General features: G+C 39.4%; 1 protein-coding gene across 10 annotated transcripts in view; it reads right to left on the bottom strand.

The window, feature by feature from the left end:
* The window catches only part of ARID1B (AT-rich interaction domain 1B), a 363,660-nt gene that overhangs the window by 245,616 nt on the left and 99,262 nt on the right, over positions 1-18,782 (bottom strand). For all 10 annotated transcript variants that reach the window (XM_035108659.2, XM_035108661.2, XM_035108664.2 and 7 more), the window contains exon 4: positions 16,389-16,499. In XM_035108659.2, the coding sequence (XP_034964550.2) occupies positions 16,389-16,499 (111 nt within the window). The remainder of the gene's footprint in view (positions 1-16,388; positions 16,500-18,782) is intronic.

Below are 18,782 nucleotides of genomic sequence, written 5' to 3'. Positions count from 1 at the left end.
CAAATTTGTGCCATAATAAGTTCTTTCTTCTGCTGAACTTGATGTTTTGGCCATTTTCCAAACCCAAACATACCTTATACACTTGGTTTCAATGGAAACTTAAGCAGCAACTTGTATAAATGAGGCTCATTTATACAAAAATAAATTGAAGCTGAAACATTTATATAACAATGAAAAACAGACAACTAGAGAGAAGGTCTTATAATTTGTGTAACAGCACCATAGGAGACTGGGGAATATATCTTTGTCTCTTGGGTTGTATGTTGTTACTGAAGCAACCCATCTATCAGGAACACTTACAAGATGGTTTAAATTTGCAGCAACATAGCCGCAACCTTTCCCGTTATTGGTTCATCTTTAACATACTGCCAGATCAAACACTTTGCACACAGAAGGTCCTAGATTGAATCCCTAGCACAGCCAGTTCAGAGATCTCAAGTAGCAAGACTGAGAAAAATTACTGCTTGAGACCTTGGACAGCTGCCGCTAATCAGAATACACAGTACGTATGACTGTTTAGTGTTTTATTGCATATAACTAGTTTAGCATTAGCTCCAATTTCTACAATTTGTGAGCAGCAATTGCTGAAAACCTAAACAAGCATGGAAAAGAGCTAAAATTCACAAGAGCAAAATGTGGCTTTCATTCACTAAGGTTTCGCAACAGACTGTGGCAAGAGATTCTGCTGGCTACCAGAGCTCAAAACTGGGACTAATCCTCAGTACAGACAAGATTTTAGTGCTGCCTGGATATGGATTATGCATGGAAACACCATCTGGACTCCCATCCTCTTAATGTTTTGCTGGTCTACTGGTATTCTATCCATTTTACTCCAAGAAAATAGATGTGCAGAACACAGAAGTAGAGTATTATTCTCTTATATGCTTTTATTGTCTACTGTTTTTATGATAGTTGGGAGGGTACTCTGGGAGTTCTGCTATACCTACGGTAATGACAGCCTAACCAAGTTATGCTAAGCTATGCTAAGCGTACTGATATTACAGAAACCATGTCATTTTGTGCCCGAATTCCTACAATGAGAACTTAAACTGGAAAGAGAAATGATATACATATACAGCCCATCCCTCATTTACGTGGGAGTTACGTTCCAAGGCACCACACATTTAAGTGAGATCGTGTATATTTGAAACACCATTGAAAAAGCCTGCAACCCCTCTCTCCATTCTGCCCCCTTTGGAACATTTTTGGGTCACTGCCAGGTTCAGCATGATGTGTGTGTGCATGGCTGAGCACATACTGAATATGGGAAATTAGGCATTGGCTGTGTGTGCTTATTGTGCAGAAAGTACCATTCTACCATGGACCCTCTTACAATCTGGAAGTCATGGGTTATTCCTACAGTTGCCAAAGTATGTGGACGGCCTCCCAAACATTCTTTAGGTGGTTGCTAAAGGAGGTGTAAGCAAAGGCAGAGAACAAAGGCAAGGAATAGAACAAATAAAAGGGATTGGGGAGGGGGAGAGAGAAAGAGAAAGAAGGGGGAAGGAAAATAACATTTGATAAGGGCTCCATCAGATGGCTTTATGTTCTTTTCTGAGAAGTAGTCATGAATGTGGTTTAACTTGAAAATTCATAATTTGCTTTACGAAGGAAACTGAACACAACTGTAACCATGGCTCACTGGAGAGTTCCTATAATATATTATTGTGGAGAGGGTGAGGGGCAAGCAAGAAGAGGCATTCTCAGCCACCAGGAGGTAGTGAATGGAGCTTTGGGCCAGGGATATCATGGTTCAAGCCTCTTCTAAACCATGAGCCATGAGCCACACAGGAGCCTATGAACAGAGCCCTTGCGTGATGAGAAGACTCCACGTGGCTCTTTATGTTTCTGACGTATGTAAAGACTCTCCAACTGTCTCTCAGTTCCATCCACTGGCCTGGTACTTCCTTCTTCTGCTTAAGAATAAGTTGCTAATGGATAGAGGAATGGAGGGACAGTTGGGATGTACAGGATCTTTAACAGTTGTTGGAACTGCAAGGTGTTCCATTCACCTGTGAAAGCCAATATTATGAAAGAAGACTTTGGGCATGTTATTATCTTCCAGGAAAGTCAATCTTACAAGGTCTCTAGTAGGCTATGATTCATGTCTGCCTCTCTGAGGTCCTTGGAAGAAGAGTAGGATACAAATGTAGTAGATAACTGCCACACATTACAAGTTAATAGAAATCAGAAGCTCATGTAATGAGCTGGTAACAAAAGATGTTAAACCATACTTAGCTAATTTTGGCTGTCTTTGTTTAATGTGAAATGAATCTATGTCCCAGTCTCACTTCCTGTGAAGTCTTGGGGCCTGCAAGCCTGTGCAGGGACAGCATGATAATAATAAAAATAATAATAGAATGTTGAAGTCTGTATTGCAATTCCCCCAGAGTGCTTTTATTATTGTTTATTAATAATAAAAAATAAAAGCAAAAGTTTGCAGCCACATACTTTTTGTACCTACTTCTTTGAAATACTTGTTGCCCTGAATTTAGCACTGACAGTCTCTAAACAATGCTGAACAATACACACAGAGAAGTATTATGCAAGGGTTTAGAATATTCTTAGCTATCTTAATTTAGAAGACTACTTTTTTTCAATAGAGCAAAGAAAAACTATAGCAGAGGAAATTGATGCCTGCCAAATGGATGTTTTGCAACCTTCTTCCTTCTCTTACCACCCAACAGTTTACAATGTGGTGAGAGAAAAATATCTACAAAACAAATCTTGTCTTTATATTTTTATTTATGATGAAGTGCAGTACATAAATCTAATAAATTAATTAAATGAAAGTATATAATTTACATATTACGTTTATTAAAACTGAATTACAATGGTCAAGTTCTCCAAGGAGAAAAGACAGATATAATACAGATGTAAAGCCAAGAGACAAAATGCAGACTCACTTCAATCCCAGGCCCCTAGAGAAGTCAGAGACAGAATGTAGGTTTCATTAGCACTAGAGGAGGTTCAAGGCCAAAAAAATAAGACTCATGGACACGTTTTTCCATGGTTGTTTCAAAATCAAACTACAGTTTAGTTTTAAATACATTTTCAAAAGCATCCTGATACTGTTCAAAGATGGACTTTTCCATTCCTAGGGGAACAATTGTGAGCAGAAAGAGTTAAGCTCTGAAAATAAAAGAGCAGCAGAGCAAATCAGACTGCATGTTTGAAAAAGCCTATAAAATGTTACAAGCAAAACAAGAAAGCTTGTGTTAATAATGCATAAACCAAAGGAGGGGAAAAAGCACCCCATTTAATGGAATAATGCTTTTATCCTTGCAGTTAAAATGAAATAAACCATGACTATTAATCTGGTAAGACCGTGTAAAAATGTAATTTTTAAACATTTACTAAAAGGGGATAGTTCAGTAACCACTCTAAAAATCAAGGCCTTGTGTACAGCAGCATTCAAACGCTAAATACCAATCTCCTCTCTGTGGAGGCCATTACCCGCCTTGTCTCTATAGCAACGTTAACAGTGTGCCTGACTTCAAAGACAAAGATGTAATTTCAGACTTCCAGCAGCCAGAGGGAGTGGTAAGAATATTCTACCCAGGCTGTGTCAGCTGATGATAAATTATAAAAATATCCAGGAAGGTTATGAGGTGGACTGTACCACAATATTCATCAACTAGAAGGGGGATATATATTTTTTCTTAGAAAAGTACACACTCAAGAGTTGACTGCACTGGAGAAATGATCTAGAAAGAATCTCACGAAAATCAAAAGAATGAGAAAATTACACAGCAAGTAGTATTGCCCTCCTTTATATTTCCTTCCTAGATAAAAATAAAAATAGCTTGCATCGTCCTTCAACTCATTCCATTGAGAGAAACCATGGGATCTGCTGTTCTCAGAGACCTACTAAACACCTCCATTTAGTGCTTATATATATATATTTGAAATTAAGCATTGACTGAAAGGTGTTTCAAAGCGCTGGTCATCTAATGAACCAGTCATCAAAAAATAAAGATACATACCTGTATATTTATTGAGTCTCAGACTGTAGCCTCTTTGTCATTTCTTTAAATCTAAAACAAATTCTCTAACTGTTTCACTGGAATCCTAACAGCAGAGCACACTAAAATAGCAGGAAAAAAGAGATTACAAATGTTCACCCCACCACCCAAAATAAATCAGATTCCTTCTATCAACCCAACCACAATCCCTTGAGGGCGATTTCAAAGGCTACTCCAGGGCTTGCTCACCCATGAGGCAATGTGAGGTGACCACCTCGGGTGGCAGGATCCACAGGGGCAACAGATGCAGTCTCCAAGGAATGCATTGCGTGCCTAGTGTGTGCAGCCATCTAGCATGATTCCGAGTGGGCCCATCCCCTCCCCTCCCCCCAATGGACTTTGATTCCCATTTGAACCATTAGGTAAGATTGATTTGATTTCTCCTTGCCTGCTCCCGATGTACTTATTCATTCACCCTTCTACCTTTGCAGGAGGGACGCCATTTTGTGATTTGCCTAAGGTGCCAAATGACTTAGGCCAGTCCTGAGCTGCTGTAAGGAGCCCAATCTCCATTGCTATCAACCACCAACCTATCCCAGCTCCCAGGGGGGGGGGCAAATCTTCCACTGGGGATATCGGGCAGTGACAGTTCCTGAAGCCAACTGCTCCTTTTTGGATATTTCCTTTCCCCATGTTGTTGTTGTTTTTTAAAAAAACTGAACACACTGTGCACTGATACTGCAGTATTGACTTCTGCCTGTGATCACTGTGGGGTGCAAGCAGAATCTGGGGGGCTGGGCCATCTCAGGCTTTACTGCCCCCCAATTCTGCTTTTAGAAGTGAAGCAGTGATGTTTGCTACAAGATCATCCTGCTCAATAACTTGCAATACCTCTAGAACAGTTAATAAATGCACTTTCAGGGCAACCCCAGGGGAGTGAAAAGATCCTGCCTCTCCACTCTGGCTCAGAGTGTTTAAGTTCCTGCTCACCCATCTGTGTGTTCCTCTGGCCACTCCTACGCTGCTCTGGGTGGCCAGGTGAGGGGTGCAGGCTTCTCTGGGCACCTCAGTGGAGGAATCCGGTCACTGGGGTGGACTGTCACAGCAGCCCTACAGAAGCCCTTGCAGCAGGAAGGAAAAGGAAGGAAAGGAGGAAGGAGACAAAAGTGAAAGCAGCAAGCGGAGGCAGGAAGGCAGACTGATGATAGAGGGGCAGCAGGAGAGGAGGAGTAGAGCAGACCCAGCCCCGAAGGTGGAGCGTGAAAGGCAACAGAAAGCAAACTTTTGGAGTTTCTGGTCCATGGTCTTCCCGGCTTCAGATATGCCAATATCCTTGCCATACAGTAAAATGATAGAATTACTGGAGATGGAAGTGACCACAAGCCTCTTTTAGTCCAATCTGTTGGGAGATTCATCCCCCGTGTCTGCAGTCATGGGATTGTTGTCTATCACATGACAGTGTATGTTTTCATTCCACAGTGTGGGAAGTGACAGAGACATGGAGGAATCTCAACACGTAGTTTCCCATCCAATCTGAAAGCAGAACCTGCTTAGCTTTGCAAATGTGCCAGCAGTTTTATTGCTGCACCACCGTATACAGAGGTTTCCCACTCTTAAGCAGGCTGAGACTGCTCACCAAAACTGCAGTGTACCCTGCTTCCCTGAGACCTTCGCGTTTCACCTTAGTGCACCTGGATACCCTTTCTAACAAGTACCCATTATGGAAGAGTAGTTGGGAACCAAGCCATGCTTGAAATGGTATATAGGACCTCTGACCTGCTGGATCAAATACAATTTCAAGCCGCATCCAGAGAAGAATAAGTCAGCTCTATGAATCAAAGAGGCTATAGTCAAGGGTTGGGGTGCTGAACGGACAGTGTTAGGAGTAATTACACAAGAGCCAATGCACTGGCAAGACATGGAGTAACAAGAATAAACACCTTTATGCAGAACTGTGATTTGTTGTGAGTAAATAAGCAAGCATCTAAATACAATGTTGAGATTCTGGATTAAATACTAATCATGCACATGCAGTTACAACCTATCTCATGTCTGCAACTGGAAGCACTGGGAATCTAAGATGGCAAAAGTACAGGCTTAAAATTGAAACACACCCTTTACTAACAGAGTTATTTTTAGGCAAAAAGTGAACATAAGTGTAAATCCACAAGCAGGGCCTGTTTTAGATTTTAGTCACTGAACAATGCCTAGCACATTTATGTGATGTAGTGCCACAACAAAAAATAAATCAGAGAGGATAAATTTGAAAGGTGCAAACCTCTCACATTTCAAAGTCTGAAAGCATAAACTTAATTTAGCACATAGAGAGAATAGTTAAGCACAAATATCCATATTTTGTAAGCTAATGAAATATATTGCACCACACTATATTTAACAGATTAAGAAGAATATATTGAAACATGAAGGGTAACAGTATGTTTGTTTCTGAATGTATAAATAGGAGTAAGAAGAGATATTTAATTAAATGATTCAGAACCAATATTAATTTTTCTCAAGTCAAAAGGTGTGGCATTGCTACAATAGGTCATGCTGGATAAAAATAAATGCCTTTAAAACATTAAAAAATGGGTATAATTTTTAAATAGATTTTTAATGCCAGTTATCAGAAACAATCCTTTAAAAGAACTTGATTTAAATGATATCCAAATGTAATAAAACATACATGTTAAAGACAGTATTCATGATCTCTGAAAACTGAATCAAGGAGTCTCTACTAAATACACTGAGTTAAAGCCTACTTTTAAAATCTAAGATTAAAGTCACAGAGTGTTATACATTTCATTGCTGTTAAAATTACGAATATTTAAACTGTACAATGAACAGCATAGAAAATACGGACATTTAGTTTTCAAGTATGTGATTTTGCTTAGTTTCCTTACAGGGTCAAACAGAAATCCTTAATATCCTAACTGCTCCCCTAGTCAGATATAAATTCTATAATGCAAACGCTATGGGCTATGCAAACTGACTATGTTTAGTTTAAACATGTTTCAATTACAGTATTATCAGATATGCTTTTTCAGAAAATATATCAATCAGTCTCCTTTCTTGGCATAGAAAAAGTGCATCATATACATGGATCAGAACACAACTCAGTTAACGAAACATAGTAGGAAATACTTTAGGATAAAACGTCTTGAGGTACAAAAATGACTCTTAGGACCTATGGGACACAATCTCATAGTGTTGCTCAAAAATCTTGCCACAACGCAATTACTACAATTGTTCAGCAGATAAGACACTCTGGAATTGTCAGTTTGATAAATCCCCTCCTTCAATAAGGGGGCCAAATGTTAAAAATTGGCAGTAAAATAAAACGTGTGTGATGGATTTGACCTGCTTGGTGCCACAAGCACCAGAGCATGAGATTTTTGAGAATCTACCTTGCAAAACTGCAGACGGTAAGACGTTAAATCTTGCAACGGAAAGAGCTCTGCGTAGGTGGGGATCGTAAAGCTGGGGTAAATATTGAGTGTCCTGGCCAAACAAAGGTGGACTTCTTAACCCCAATGGGGAACAGGTTTTATTGGCTGCACTGCAAAGGGTTTGGAATAAAATCTCTAGGATTCTGCCCTTGATTGTCTGGAATGTTTCCAATTGTTGGAGCATAAGTAGCGACTCCGAGTGATAGGTTCTGATTTTGCTCTCAATGCAAGCTAGCCATTTGGAGTGGTGGGATTCTGCCAGCATGTGGAAAGTTAAAATGGATTGGGCATGAAATGTAGGTGGAGCCAGAATTTTATAGCGGTGAACCACACTTTGGTTTTCAGTAGCCCTTGTCCAGTTTCCAGTCACATGGCTGCATATGGCACACAATTTGGCAGCCCCAGGATTTTGCGCAACAAATTGGATTGGATGCGTTCCAACGATTGGTTGACTGCACACACTAGTTTATTTAGACCTCATCAGTATGTATGCAAAATTTGGATTTATTTATTTTTTTGCCTCAACGTGTATTCAGGGGCGTAGCAAGGGAGGGGTGATAGGGATGGCGCGCCCCGGGCTCCACTCTGGGGGGGTGCAGCACCCCCTCCACACCTCCACCAATGATGGCCGCCGCTGCGGCACGACCGCCATCGCGGAGAGGCCCCACTACACAGTGGAGCGGAGCCACCGGCAAACATCCCCAGTGCCGGACGGGGATGCAGCCACTGAGGGGATGAAGCCGCTGCAGCTACGAGCAGAGGATCCCAGGCGGCAGCACCCCCGTACAGTGCAGAGGTTTGCCGGAAGCTCCACTGCGTAGCACGCATATGCGGAGCCGCTGCGTACGGCACATGCGTCGTGCGCTTCCCGTGCATGTGTCTTGCGCTGTGACGCTGCGCATGTGTGCCACGTGGTGCACGCCCCTGGTGCTGCCCTGAGCCGTGGAAAGTCTTTGTCCGCCACTGTGTGTATTACTCATACTAAGCCACATTTGTCACTTGGTTGCTCATTTGCTGAGTCTGGGAAAAATGGATCACTTTGTTGTCTGCTTAAGGTTTTCACCTTAAGCCTGGATCATTTGGTCTCATCCCCAAACCTGGCCACATCACTGCTCACCACTGACAGCAGACAATTTATGAGCAAGTTAATAGTACAAGACGCAAAATAGATCCTTGGGAGAACTCCACTAGTTAATTACTTCCATTGCATTTACTCCTGCATTCTGCTTCCTGTTCTTTATTGATCAGCAAAAGGACAAAGCTTCTTATTCCTTAAGTTAGTGATGGGGAACCTGTGGTCCTCCAGATGTTCTTGGGCTCTAGTTCCTATCAGCCCCAGCCAGCATGAGCATTGGTCAAGGATGGTGGGAGCTGTGGTCCCAACATCTCTGCAGCTTCCCTAATCCTGCCGTAACTTCTTACCAGGAGCCTTTTTGGATATATAGATCTATCCTTATTCACGTGCTTGCTGACATACTGTTCTTTGCAGGCAGAACTGCTATTTGCAGATATCTTGTTCTACATGCTAAGAATTTTATCTTTAATAATGCTTTATGCCAATTGGGCCAGCACAGACTTTAGACTGCATTATGCAATTTCCTGACTACTTCACTATTTATTGGAAGATCAGATGTTTGATTTTAGTTGCAACAACTAGTTGAAAGAACTACTTGGATGTATGCCATCTGGCCACAGTGATTCGTTAACTTTTATTGTTTCTCAGCTCTAGAACTTTAGCCTCTTGTCATGTCAGTTTGACTAAGATCTTCAGATGCTCTCCATGGAAAAAGTGGTTCACTTGTTGGTTATCTGTCCTACATCTTCCACTGCACAGACAAATGAAAATAATTCACTCCACTGCTCTGCAATCTCTCTAGCATCCTTTAGCATTCCTTTCATCTCCTAGTCATCTAATGGTCCTGCTGTCTTCTCTACTTGTAATTATTTAAGGATAGTTCCACTATTTTGTAGTAATATATTAATAATGTTATTTTTGAAACATGCTTCTTTAAGTCTTTGTTTGCCTACCTCATCAGTAACCAGTTTGTGCTTGTCTTTGTTAGCCTCTCAGCAAGATTTCAGGTTTTATAGGAAGCTTTCCTACTTTTTATAGCTTCCTTGATGTGTTTGCTAACCACGCTGGCATCCTTTTTGGTATATTTCCTAATTTGTGGTGTATATTCTACCAGAGCTTTTATTATTGTGTTTTTAGTAACCTCCAAAAGAGGAATTAAATGTCACACTAAGGATATCCTCAGGGCAAGCATTTGGCTTGCCAGATGGAATGACCCTCCTCTCCTCCCCACACTCACTGTTCTGGGAATTCTCCTGACCCCCTCCAGAGACAACTTTGGGGGAAGAATAGGGAGCAAAGCCCTATTGCACCAATAGAAGTCCTTGAGCGAAACTTCCGAGGACGGGACTCATTACTTGAATCCCACCACAAGTATCCCAAAAAGATATAACCTACATGATTTTTCCTTTCAAATTTCTTTTTTAAAAATCATATCCTGTTTTAGAAAAGTTCTCCCTTGAAATTAAATGCGAACTTGGTGGACTTTCTGTGTGACTTTCCACTTATGTATAAGTTGAATTTGATAGTATTGCCTATCACCTATTGGGCAGCCCAGGGTCATTTTGTTTTTAGTCGATTCCATGACCAGCCTTTCCAGAAAGCATATAGCAATGTCTTGTCCCTAGAAAACCATTACAGTTATGATTATAAATTTTATCTGCCTTCAATAGATTCTCCTATGATAATATGCTTCCACACACATGCCTTATTTGTGAAACTTAAGCTAAAATCAGCTATATTCTGAAAAGGAAAAGTTAATTCCCCCCCCCAACTTTTTCTTAATCTATAGTATAGTAGCTAAGAAAATCACTTGGGAAAGCTTAGTCACTTTCTTTGGAGCTTAAAGCTTTCCCCGTCTTTTATTCCAGGCTTAAACAAAGTTCAGTGGGGCATCAAAGTGCCTCAGTCTTAAATTACAGTCTGTACTTTAAAATAGAATGGATGCACAATATGTTCCTGAAGCTAGAGGGTGGGAGTGTTATTCAGTGAAAATTGAAGGCTTGTTGAGTCAATAATCTTCTTTCACAGAGTAACAATTTTCAGCTAAAATTTCTTGACCCAAACAAAGGAAAACCAGATCATTCAGTTATTTTACAACATTGCTGGAGCAAGCAAAATGAAAGGGGGGTAAACACCATTCATTCCACACTGTGCAAAAACGATGTGAAAATTTCAGTCACAAAAATTACACCATAAAAAGTTTCCTTTTTTAAAATTTACCATATTGCCAAATAGTTATTTTCAGCTCAAGAAAGGAACAGAAGTAAATAAGCAGGGGTGTGATTGGTACCCAGGCGCCATTCATGTATCAGTTGCACGTTGCATTTAACTTCCATTATGAAAAGCTAGCTTGCTGACCTTTCTGCAAATCAGCAATAACATCTGTAAACAGTACTTGAATTTTTATTAGTTGTTTGTTTGTTTTCTTCATTCACCTGCGGGAGTATTCATTTGGCTTACAAAATAAACTAAGTTACAGGTAGGTAGCCGTGTTGGTCTGAGTCGAAGCAAAATAAAAAAATTCCTTCAGTAGCACCTTAAAGACCAACTAAGTTTATATTTTGGTATGAGCTTTCGTGTGCATGCACACTTCTTCAGATACACTAGAAACAGAAGTGTCAGACCCTATATATATACAGAGGGTGGTGGGGGTGGGTGGGAATGGGACTAAGTCAAGCTCAAAAGCTTTTGCTTACTGAAAATTTTCCTGTCCTGATACCATAGTACCATTTTAAAAATAACATCATCTAAAGGACTGCCGAAAGTTTTCTGTGAAACCATCCTCAGCTACATCTCACCGTGAGAAAGTTTTTTAAAAAATTTTTTAATATGTTATATATTTAATATGTTATATTGAAATGTATAACTATTGCTAAAGTTGTGCATTCCTTTTTGTTTTGTTAGCAAACCTTGAAAATTAGGCTCTTTTGCGCTGTATTCCCAAAACCTTGTTAAGTTTAAATGGTATTTGGTATTTGGTATTTGAGTATCACCTTGGGATACTTAAATATGTCTCTTTCAGGGTAGTTTTTTGAACATCTGTTTTACAATACTGATCTTGGGGGCAGTTAGTAATTGTACTGTTAGACACTGCTTTTTCAAATTATGTCAAAACAATTATACTTTTGGAAAAAAAGATAATATTGTAAGTTAAATGGGTTCTCAGCATAATATACTTCCTGGGGCCATTTTTCTTAAATAACCAATGAATAAATAAATATACATTAAAAAGCAAAGAGATGTATAATGCATTTTGATCAGTACTGTACTGATTTATTTTAAAAACACGTTTATCAGAAATGTCAAAAGTATAAACCATTTATACAGTTCATAAAGTTGATTGCTCTCTCACCCTTCAGAGAGGTTTTCTAAAAGTTTGTGTTGCAAGCAAGCACAGCTAGACAGTTCACTAGTTGTTCCATTTCCTTCACACATTGTATATAAAAATCCTGGCACAAATGTTCCTGTTAAATTCAAAGCAGATGAATTTCTAATGTGGGCTGGAAACAAATGGCTACAAACAAACCATACTTTTATTAGCTAATCTTAATGGCTTGTCCAACATCATAGTAAATTATTATTCCTTTTATTCTTCAGTTATCTGGACACAGTTTGACCTAGACTGTTTTGAATGTGGGTCAATTCTTTAAGTATCCAAGTAAAACAGTGCATATTATTTAGTTCACCATTATAAGGTAGTATCTTGTGTTTGTATAATTAAATGAGTTTGGTTTTCCGCTGAAGGAAAGAAATTAAACTGTCCCCTGAAATTCAGAGAGAAACCTTGAGAAAAACAGGGCAAGATTTCCAAGGAGCAGATGGTACAAATGGCAGGAGACCTACATTATCTTTATAGACACAACGACACACACACAGAGCACTTTACAAAAAAACAGGTATGTCAGGTCTCTACTCCAAGGGTTGCAATCTAAAATAAACGCAGGATAACTACACATTAAGGGATGGAATGGAGGCATGGGTAGGCAGGGGAATAAGAAGGGATTGCTTCAATTAGATGTACTTCAGCTTAGTTAGAAGCAGTGCTCTTTTTCTGGGAGGACGCAGGGGGTACATGCATACCCCTAAGCATTTTGTGAATTTAAGTTTGGCCTCATTGAGGGGCAGTATTTCAATATGAGTAGGAAAATGAGAGTACAGTGGTACCTCTGATTACGAACTTTATTCGTTCCGGAGGTCCGTTCTTAACCTGAAACTGTTCTTAACCTGAAGTACCACGCTAGCTAATGGGGCCTCCTGCTGCCGCGCAATTTCTGTTCTCATCCTGAGGTAAAGTTCTTAACCCAAGATACTACTTCTGGGTCAGCGGAGTCTGTAACCCGAAGTGTTTGTAACCCGAGGTGTTTGTAACCCGAGGTACCACTGTACCCCTAAACATTTTTTTAGAAAAAAGCACTTATTAAAAGTATATTTAAAATTTTACACACACACACACACACACACACACACACACACACACACACACACAGCATATACATAGGTGACAGGAAAGTATGCACATACCCAAAAGTGGTTTGCAGCCAATCATCTGGTGGAACCACTAGGCTACTTTGTGATTTTTCAAAGTTTACTTGTTCCATCAGGTATTCAGCTGAGCTCATGTGTGAACCTCTCCCCCACTTCTGCATTCTAGTGCTTAAAATTCATGCAGTCCAGTCCATAGCGGAGTGATTTTGTGGGGAAACATAATGTATGAACTGGTTAAATCGGTGATATAGCCAGCAGAAAATCCCATGGCCATAACAGCATCTTTGCCTGAAATTGCTGCAATATTCATGGAAATGTTTGCTGAATATATCCACGATCTGACAGGAGCCACATTATAGCTTGGATCCTAAAAGCGTGTGAAGAATTCTGCTTGTGGAATGTGACTTTCCCACCACCTCCTCTCAATTGCAGCATGCAGTGTACCCCGAAATCTGGTCTTTAGAGTTGGGGGATTCTTAGAAATAGTATTAGATACGGCACAGGGGAGTGCTGGAGAGGAAAAGAAGAGCTGCCACAAATCATAGTGCCTTTTCTTGCACAAGCAAAAGTGCCATTGAATCCTTTGGATTATTGCCTACACTATTTTACAGAAATACATTGGAGAAAGAAGTTGGGCTGCTCAGATGAATTAAAAATGCATTACTATTTGGGTAAAATAAAGTGGCTACTTTTATTAGTAGGCAATACTGGCATTTCCTGTGTGTTTTTCTTTTACCTGTACAGTAGCACCTCGGCTTACATAACCCTCAGGTTACGTAAACTTCACGTTATGAAAGCGGCAAACCCGGAAGTATTGGGCCGGGTTTCGCTGCGTGTGCATGCGCAGAACAGTGATCCTCGGGTTGTGGAAACCTTGAGATCCGGAATGGATCCCGTTCACAACCGGAGGTACCACTGTATATATTGTTTCATAGATATTCAGCATTTATCAAGGAGCTAAAGTAAATTGGAACATTGAAGGATAATGTTTTAATTAATTTTAACAGTTTCAAGTAACTTGAAATATTTTGCTTTTGTTCCTGATCTACTTTTTGTTGGCAATTTCAAACCAAATACATCATATTCTTTCTAATATTATTTGAACAGGCTCCTGACATGAAGACAGTAGTCCCAGAAATCCCAGCTCAAGTGCCCCACCAAACTGAAGCATCAGCTGAACATCTACTAGCAAGACCAGGTCAAGGGGCACTCCTAAACATCAAACCATATTCATCAAGGGCCCAACCCCATCCCAAACAGGCAGAAATACTGTTCCCAGATCAGCATTTGTAGTGACCAGGACTTGTGGCCCTGCAAATTTTAGTGATGTGCCCATGAAGCAAAATCAGAGTAAGGGCCAGAAAGACTGTCCTCGCTTTAATTAGGTTTTCTCACAATGCCATGTAGCATATGAGATCTGATGCCAGGACACCTAATTATAGTCTGAGGGCAATTTTTTCTGCCCTCATTCTTAATTGGTGGACATTTTGCTCCATTTCTCAGTCCCTCCAACAACTGCCAAGATGAGAATTATCCCTTTTGCAATATATGATGCTTTCATGAACTAGGCCCTGCATTAGCTTAGTCCTAAAAATAATTCATTACTAAGAATTATCGAAGAAAGTGTGATACAAAGTGACAAACATGAAACATATAGATACAAATAAAAAACACCAGCTATTTACTAATTATTACAGGGAAACTAAAAGCCCATACAAAAGTAGAAATATTTTATGTAACCTATACCCTCTTATTTTCTTGCTTTTTTAAATTAAACATCGTTGGCGATGAAACATAGCGTGTGATTCGGCCAAACTCAGCTCATCAAAGTCTCGCTCATTTCAGTAGAATAGTTAGACATACTTAAGGCTTTCCAGGTGAAATTAAGCGTTTTAAAAGTGTGAAACTTCTGCAAAGCATTCTTTTAAAGGATCTGTGGAGATTCCAAATTACTCAAGTGCTAAATTGCATGGAATTAGAGAAAGAAGCAGCGTTTTTTTGTAACCATAACAAATATATTACTGAAATATATTATATAGTCAGACTATTAAAGACTATATATGTCTTATTAAATTATGTAGGTCAGTATGCAAGCATTCAGCTTTAACCAATTTGTCTTTTGTAAACTTTGTTTTGTTTTTTTAAATACATGCAAAGATGTGGTCAGAAATGAATTGAAAATAGATACTATTTTGCTAATTTTTACTTTTGTTCCTGGCAGTTGAATAATGGAAACAAAAGACTGCATACAACTTCATCTGTGACTCTTAGCGAAAAATGAAATGACCCAGCAAAACCCAGCACTATGTAAAACCACACTACTGTACTCTGAAAACAATTACTGTGACCCAGCGTTCCCCAACTTGGTGCTCTCCATATGTTTTGGACTTCAACTCCCATCAGCCCCAACAAGCACAACAGCATAAGCACCAGATAAATAAGAGCTGGAGTTGGCTGTTCTTATAGCCAAAAAACCCACCTAAACCCATTTACGGTACTTGGACGTAAAGCCCACTAAGTTCAAGAGATTTACTTTCTAGTAAACTTTTCTAGGGCTGCCACACAAAAAAACACATCTTCTCATTTTAGATACAACTTAAAATTTGCTATTATTAAGCACAACACCTTTTGAAAATTTCAACATCATCACTGTTCAACATCATCACTGTTTTCACACTAATTCACAAAATAAGGAGTATGGTATTATCCAATTATCATTCCAAAAATGTTTTCCATATTGTCAATCAAGAACAGATTCACTCAACTAAGTTAATAAGGTAATTATAATATGACAGGAATATCACATAAAAGTACTTCTTTAACCCCCCCCCCCCATGCAATCAGTATTAGCTTGACTGTGATGAGTTGACATGTTACCAAATTAAACGATCAGGCTATCTGCAACAATCCAATGGAAAACATGGTTGTGCAAATCTTCCATAATTGGAAATGTTGCATCTAAAACACTGAAAGGTCATCTGCACAAATGCTGCTCTTTAAAGTTAAAAAGCACTGCAGAAAGTGGTACAATTTTAACGCAGGAATATTTTAGTATACTCCAGCTTCCTTCAGACACCAATTTGGTGATAAATGTTTAGCACAACAGATGTGCAAGGAGAAATATTATTCTTGCATATCTAGTTAAATGTGTATATCTTAAATATCCAATATCCAACATCCAATACAGAAAATGTGTGGTGGGGATTATTCAGTAATCTTTGAGAATAAAGGAATTCTCTGAATATATGAGCTAAATCCTTACTGTCTTGTTTTTCATTATAATTTAAATTCAAATAGAAATTTGATACTGAAAAACTCCCCAAACAGCAAGAATTTGAAATAATTTCTACACTGCAGAATATTATTTTCAACACAGTACATGAAAACATTTCTACCAGATGACAACTAATTTCTTACTGGTAAGCTTGATGGCCTCTCTTGTTGAATTAGATTCATTTCTTCATGGTTAGGCTTTCCTTGGGTGATTGGGGGCTGGGACCTGGATCCATAGGCTTCCTGAGACATTTCCTGGATAAAACAGATATTAATATATTAATAATGCAAAAGAGGAGGTATGATAAAGTTCATGAGAAGAGAGAAAAGACTGGCAATACATTGAGGGATTAACTAACACACACACACATTCTGGTGCACTTTCCACACCCAAGAGATGTCCACAGGGCTCAAAATATAACTATTTACAGGCAACTCCCCATCTGAGTACGATCGGCACATGTGCGACCACTGGTGCACACACCATTTTTGGTACCGCAAAAGGGCGAGGGCGGAACAGGCCTAGGAAGAGTGGGGGAAGGAATGGGGGCGGGATGTACTGACACATGTGGCGCCTTGGAATTTCTACAGAAATCTTGCTTCCAGCACCGAGACCAGACAACACTCCCATTTTTTCTGGTGGAGTGAAGACGTAAGAGAGAATTTGAGGAGAGTTCGGTAGGATACCGAATCAGCCAATCAGGAGGTCTTTCCATTTATTCCAGAGCATATAACTACAATTATAATTCTTGAATAGCTGCATCTGAGGAAGCTCTAAAATTAACACTAATGGGTTATTCATTTTACCATATATGGAGGGTGTCAGTAATGCTCAACATGCATGCAAGCAACTCAAAAGGCCATTCCTTACATATCCCCTTCCATTCCGTTTGGTCAAATGATAATGCTCCAGAATACATGCATAGGTGAGACAAGGGGAATCAGGATAAAACAGGAGGAACCTGTGTGTATGCCTAGAATGTGCCCTAAGAATGGCTTGCTTTCTATTTCAATGAATTTTAAAGTGAATTGTTTTGGGAAATGGTTTAATAAGCTGCCAAAAACCCTGCACCCAATTACTAATGCATGCCCTATTCAAATCAACAGGATTTATTTGTGCAGAACTGAGGGCAGAATTACCACAAGGTGTCAACCAAACCTATATCAAGTTTTCAAGGACGGGACATCAACATGAAAGATGAATTAAACTTAAAATGTTTACTTCTTGTGCTAAGTCTGTCCCAATAGATTAGAGACAGATTTCTTTCACACTACAGTACAAGAAAGCATAAATAAAAATAATGGCATATTACGATATGCAGCCGCCAGTTTTACTTTATGTTCCCAGGTACATAATAATTACAAGTCTTACCTGCAACCTTACGGTTTGTTCTTATACAGACAAGGAGTAGGACAGAATGTAAAACTCTTATATTAGCATGTGGCACAGAAAGTTGAAGAGCCAATTGTAGAAAACAGATATCACACCTTAACAATCAAGGAGGAAAGCTGTTTTATTGTCTCCCCACCACCACCACCAAATTTGCAAAACAGATTGCTCTCTTAATTTGTTTTTTTTCTGTCTTTGTTTGCAATTTTGATAAACAACTAAACGTGAACAATTATTTTTACATGCAACATTTTTAGCCTGAAAGTACAAGGAAATAATTTCTCTATGCCACCCCATAAGTGCACTCACAGTTTTGCTGCTGGTCCTTATAAAGGACTCTCTGGAGTGCCAAAAGCATCTGGTCCAATAGCAGCTACTTCCAAGTCCTGCAATGCTATGAGCCAGTTAACTCTTTCTGGGTGTTTTAAACATGATGTTGCCATGAGGGTCTCCAAAACGCTAAGAGTCACAGCTGGATCCTTCTCTCTAGCAGGCAGATTCAGAGAAACAAATACTTTTTGCTTCAATCTGAATGCAGATAAAATATAGAAAAATGCTTAGCCATTTCTTTTGAAAAAATCTGAATAATGGTAGGTAGGTAGGAAGGTGTTGGACTTTTTTCTTTGTTTTTAGTGCTAATGAAACTGATAGGTCACTTTCTTTTTGATCCACATCCAACTTTTAAGTATGTGCCAATAAAAATCTTTAAAGACCAGTTCTTCCATTTGGTTACCGGTAAAGGGTAACACAACCAGGCATAAGGGTGAAAATGTGGATGGCTGAATGATTATTATCCACTTTGACGCTGCCGCCCCCCCCAATTCCTCCTCCCAGATTTCTGCTTGCGACACAGTTCTCCTGCTGTGTAGGCCAGCAGGTTCCTTTGGATTTTACAGCATGATTTAAAATCAACAAATGACACAAGGCCTCTCTATTCAGCTGCCTTCCCCCTGTTACAAAGCAACTTAAAGATGCAGGGGAGCCTCACAATAGGCAAACAAATGAGCAAACCTCTGCTTTTTCTTTGAAATTTAAACACAACCTCACTATTTCGTATCATTGCAGAGGTGCTTGTAATAAACCCTCCACAGAAAATAGTAACACTTATATCATTTGTTCAACCAGCTGTCTTTCTTTTTAATTTAGTA

Source organism: Zootoca vivipara, chromosome 3 (assembly GCF_963506605.1).
Source record: "Zootoca vivipara chromosome 3, rZooViv1.1, whole genome shotgun sequence".
Classification (NCBI taxonomy): domain Eukaryota; kingdom Metazoa; phylum Chordata; class Lepidosauria; order Squamata; family Lacertidae; genus Zootoca; species Zootoca vivipara.
The sequence above is the reverse complement of the archived record's forward strand: the minus strand, read 5'-3'. Positions and strand labels throughout refer to the sequence as shown.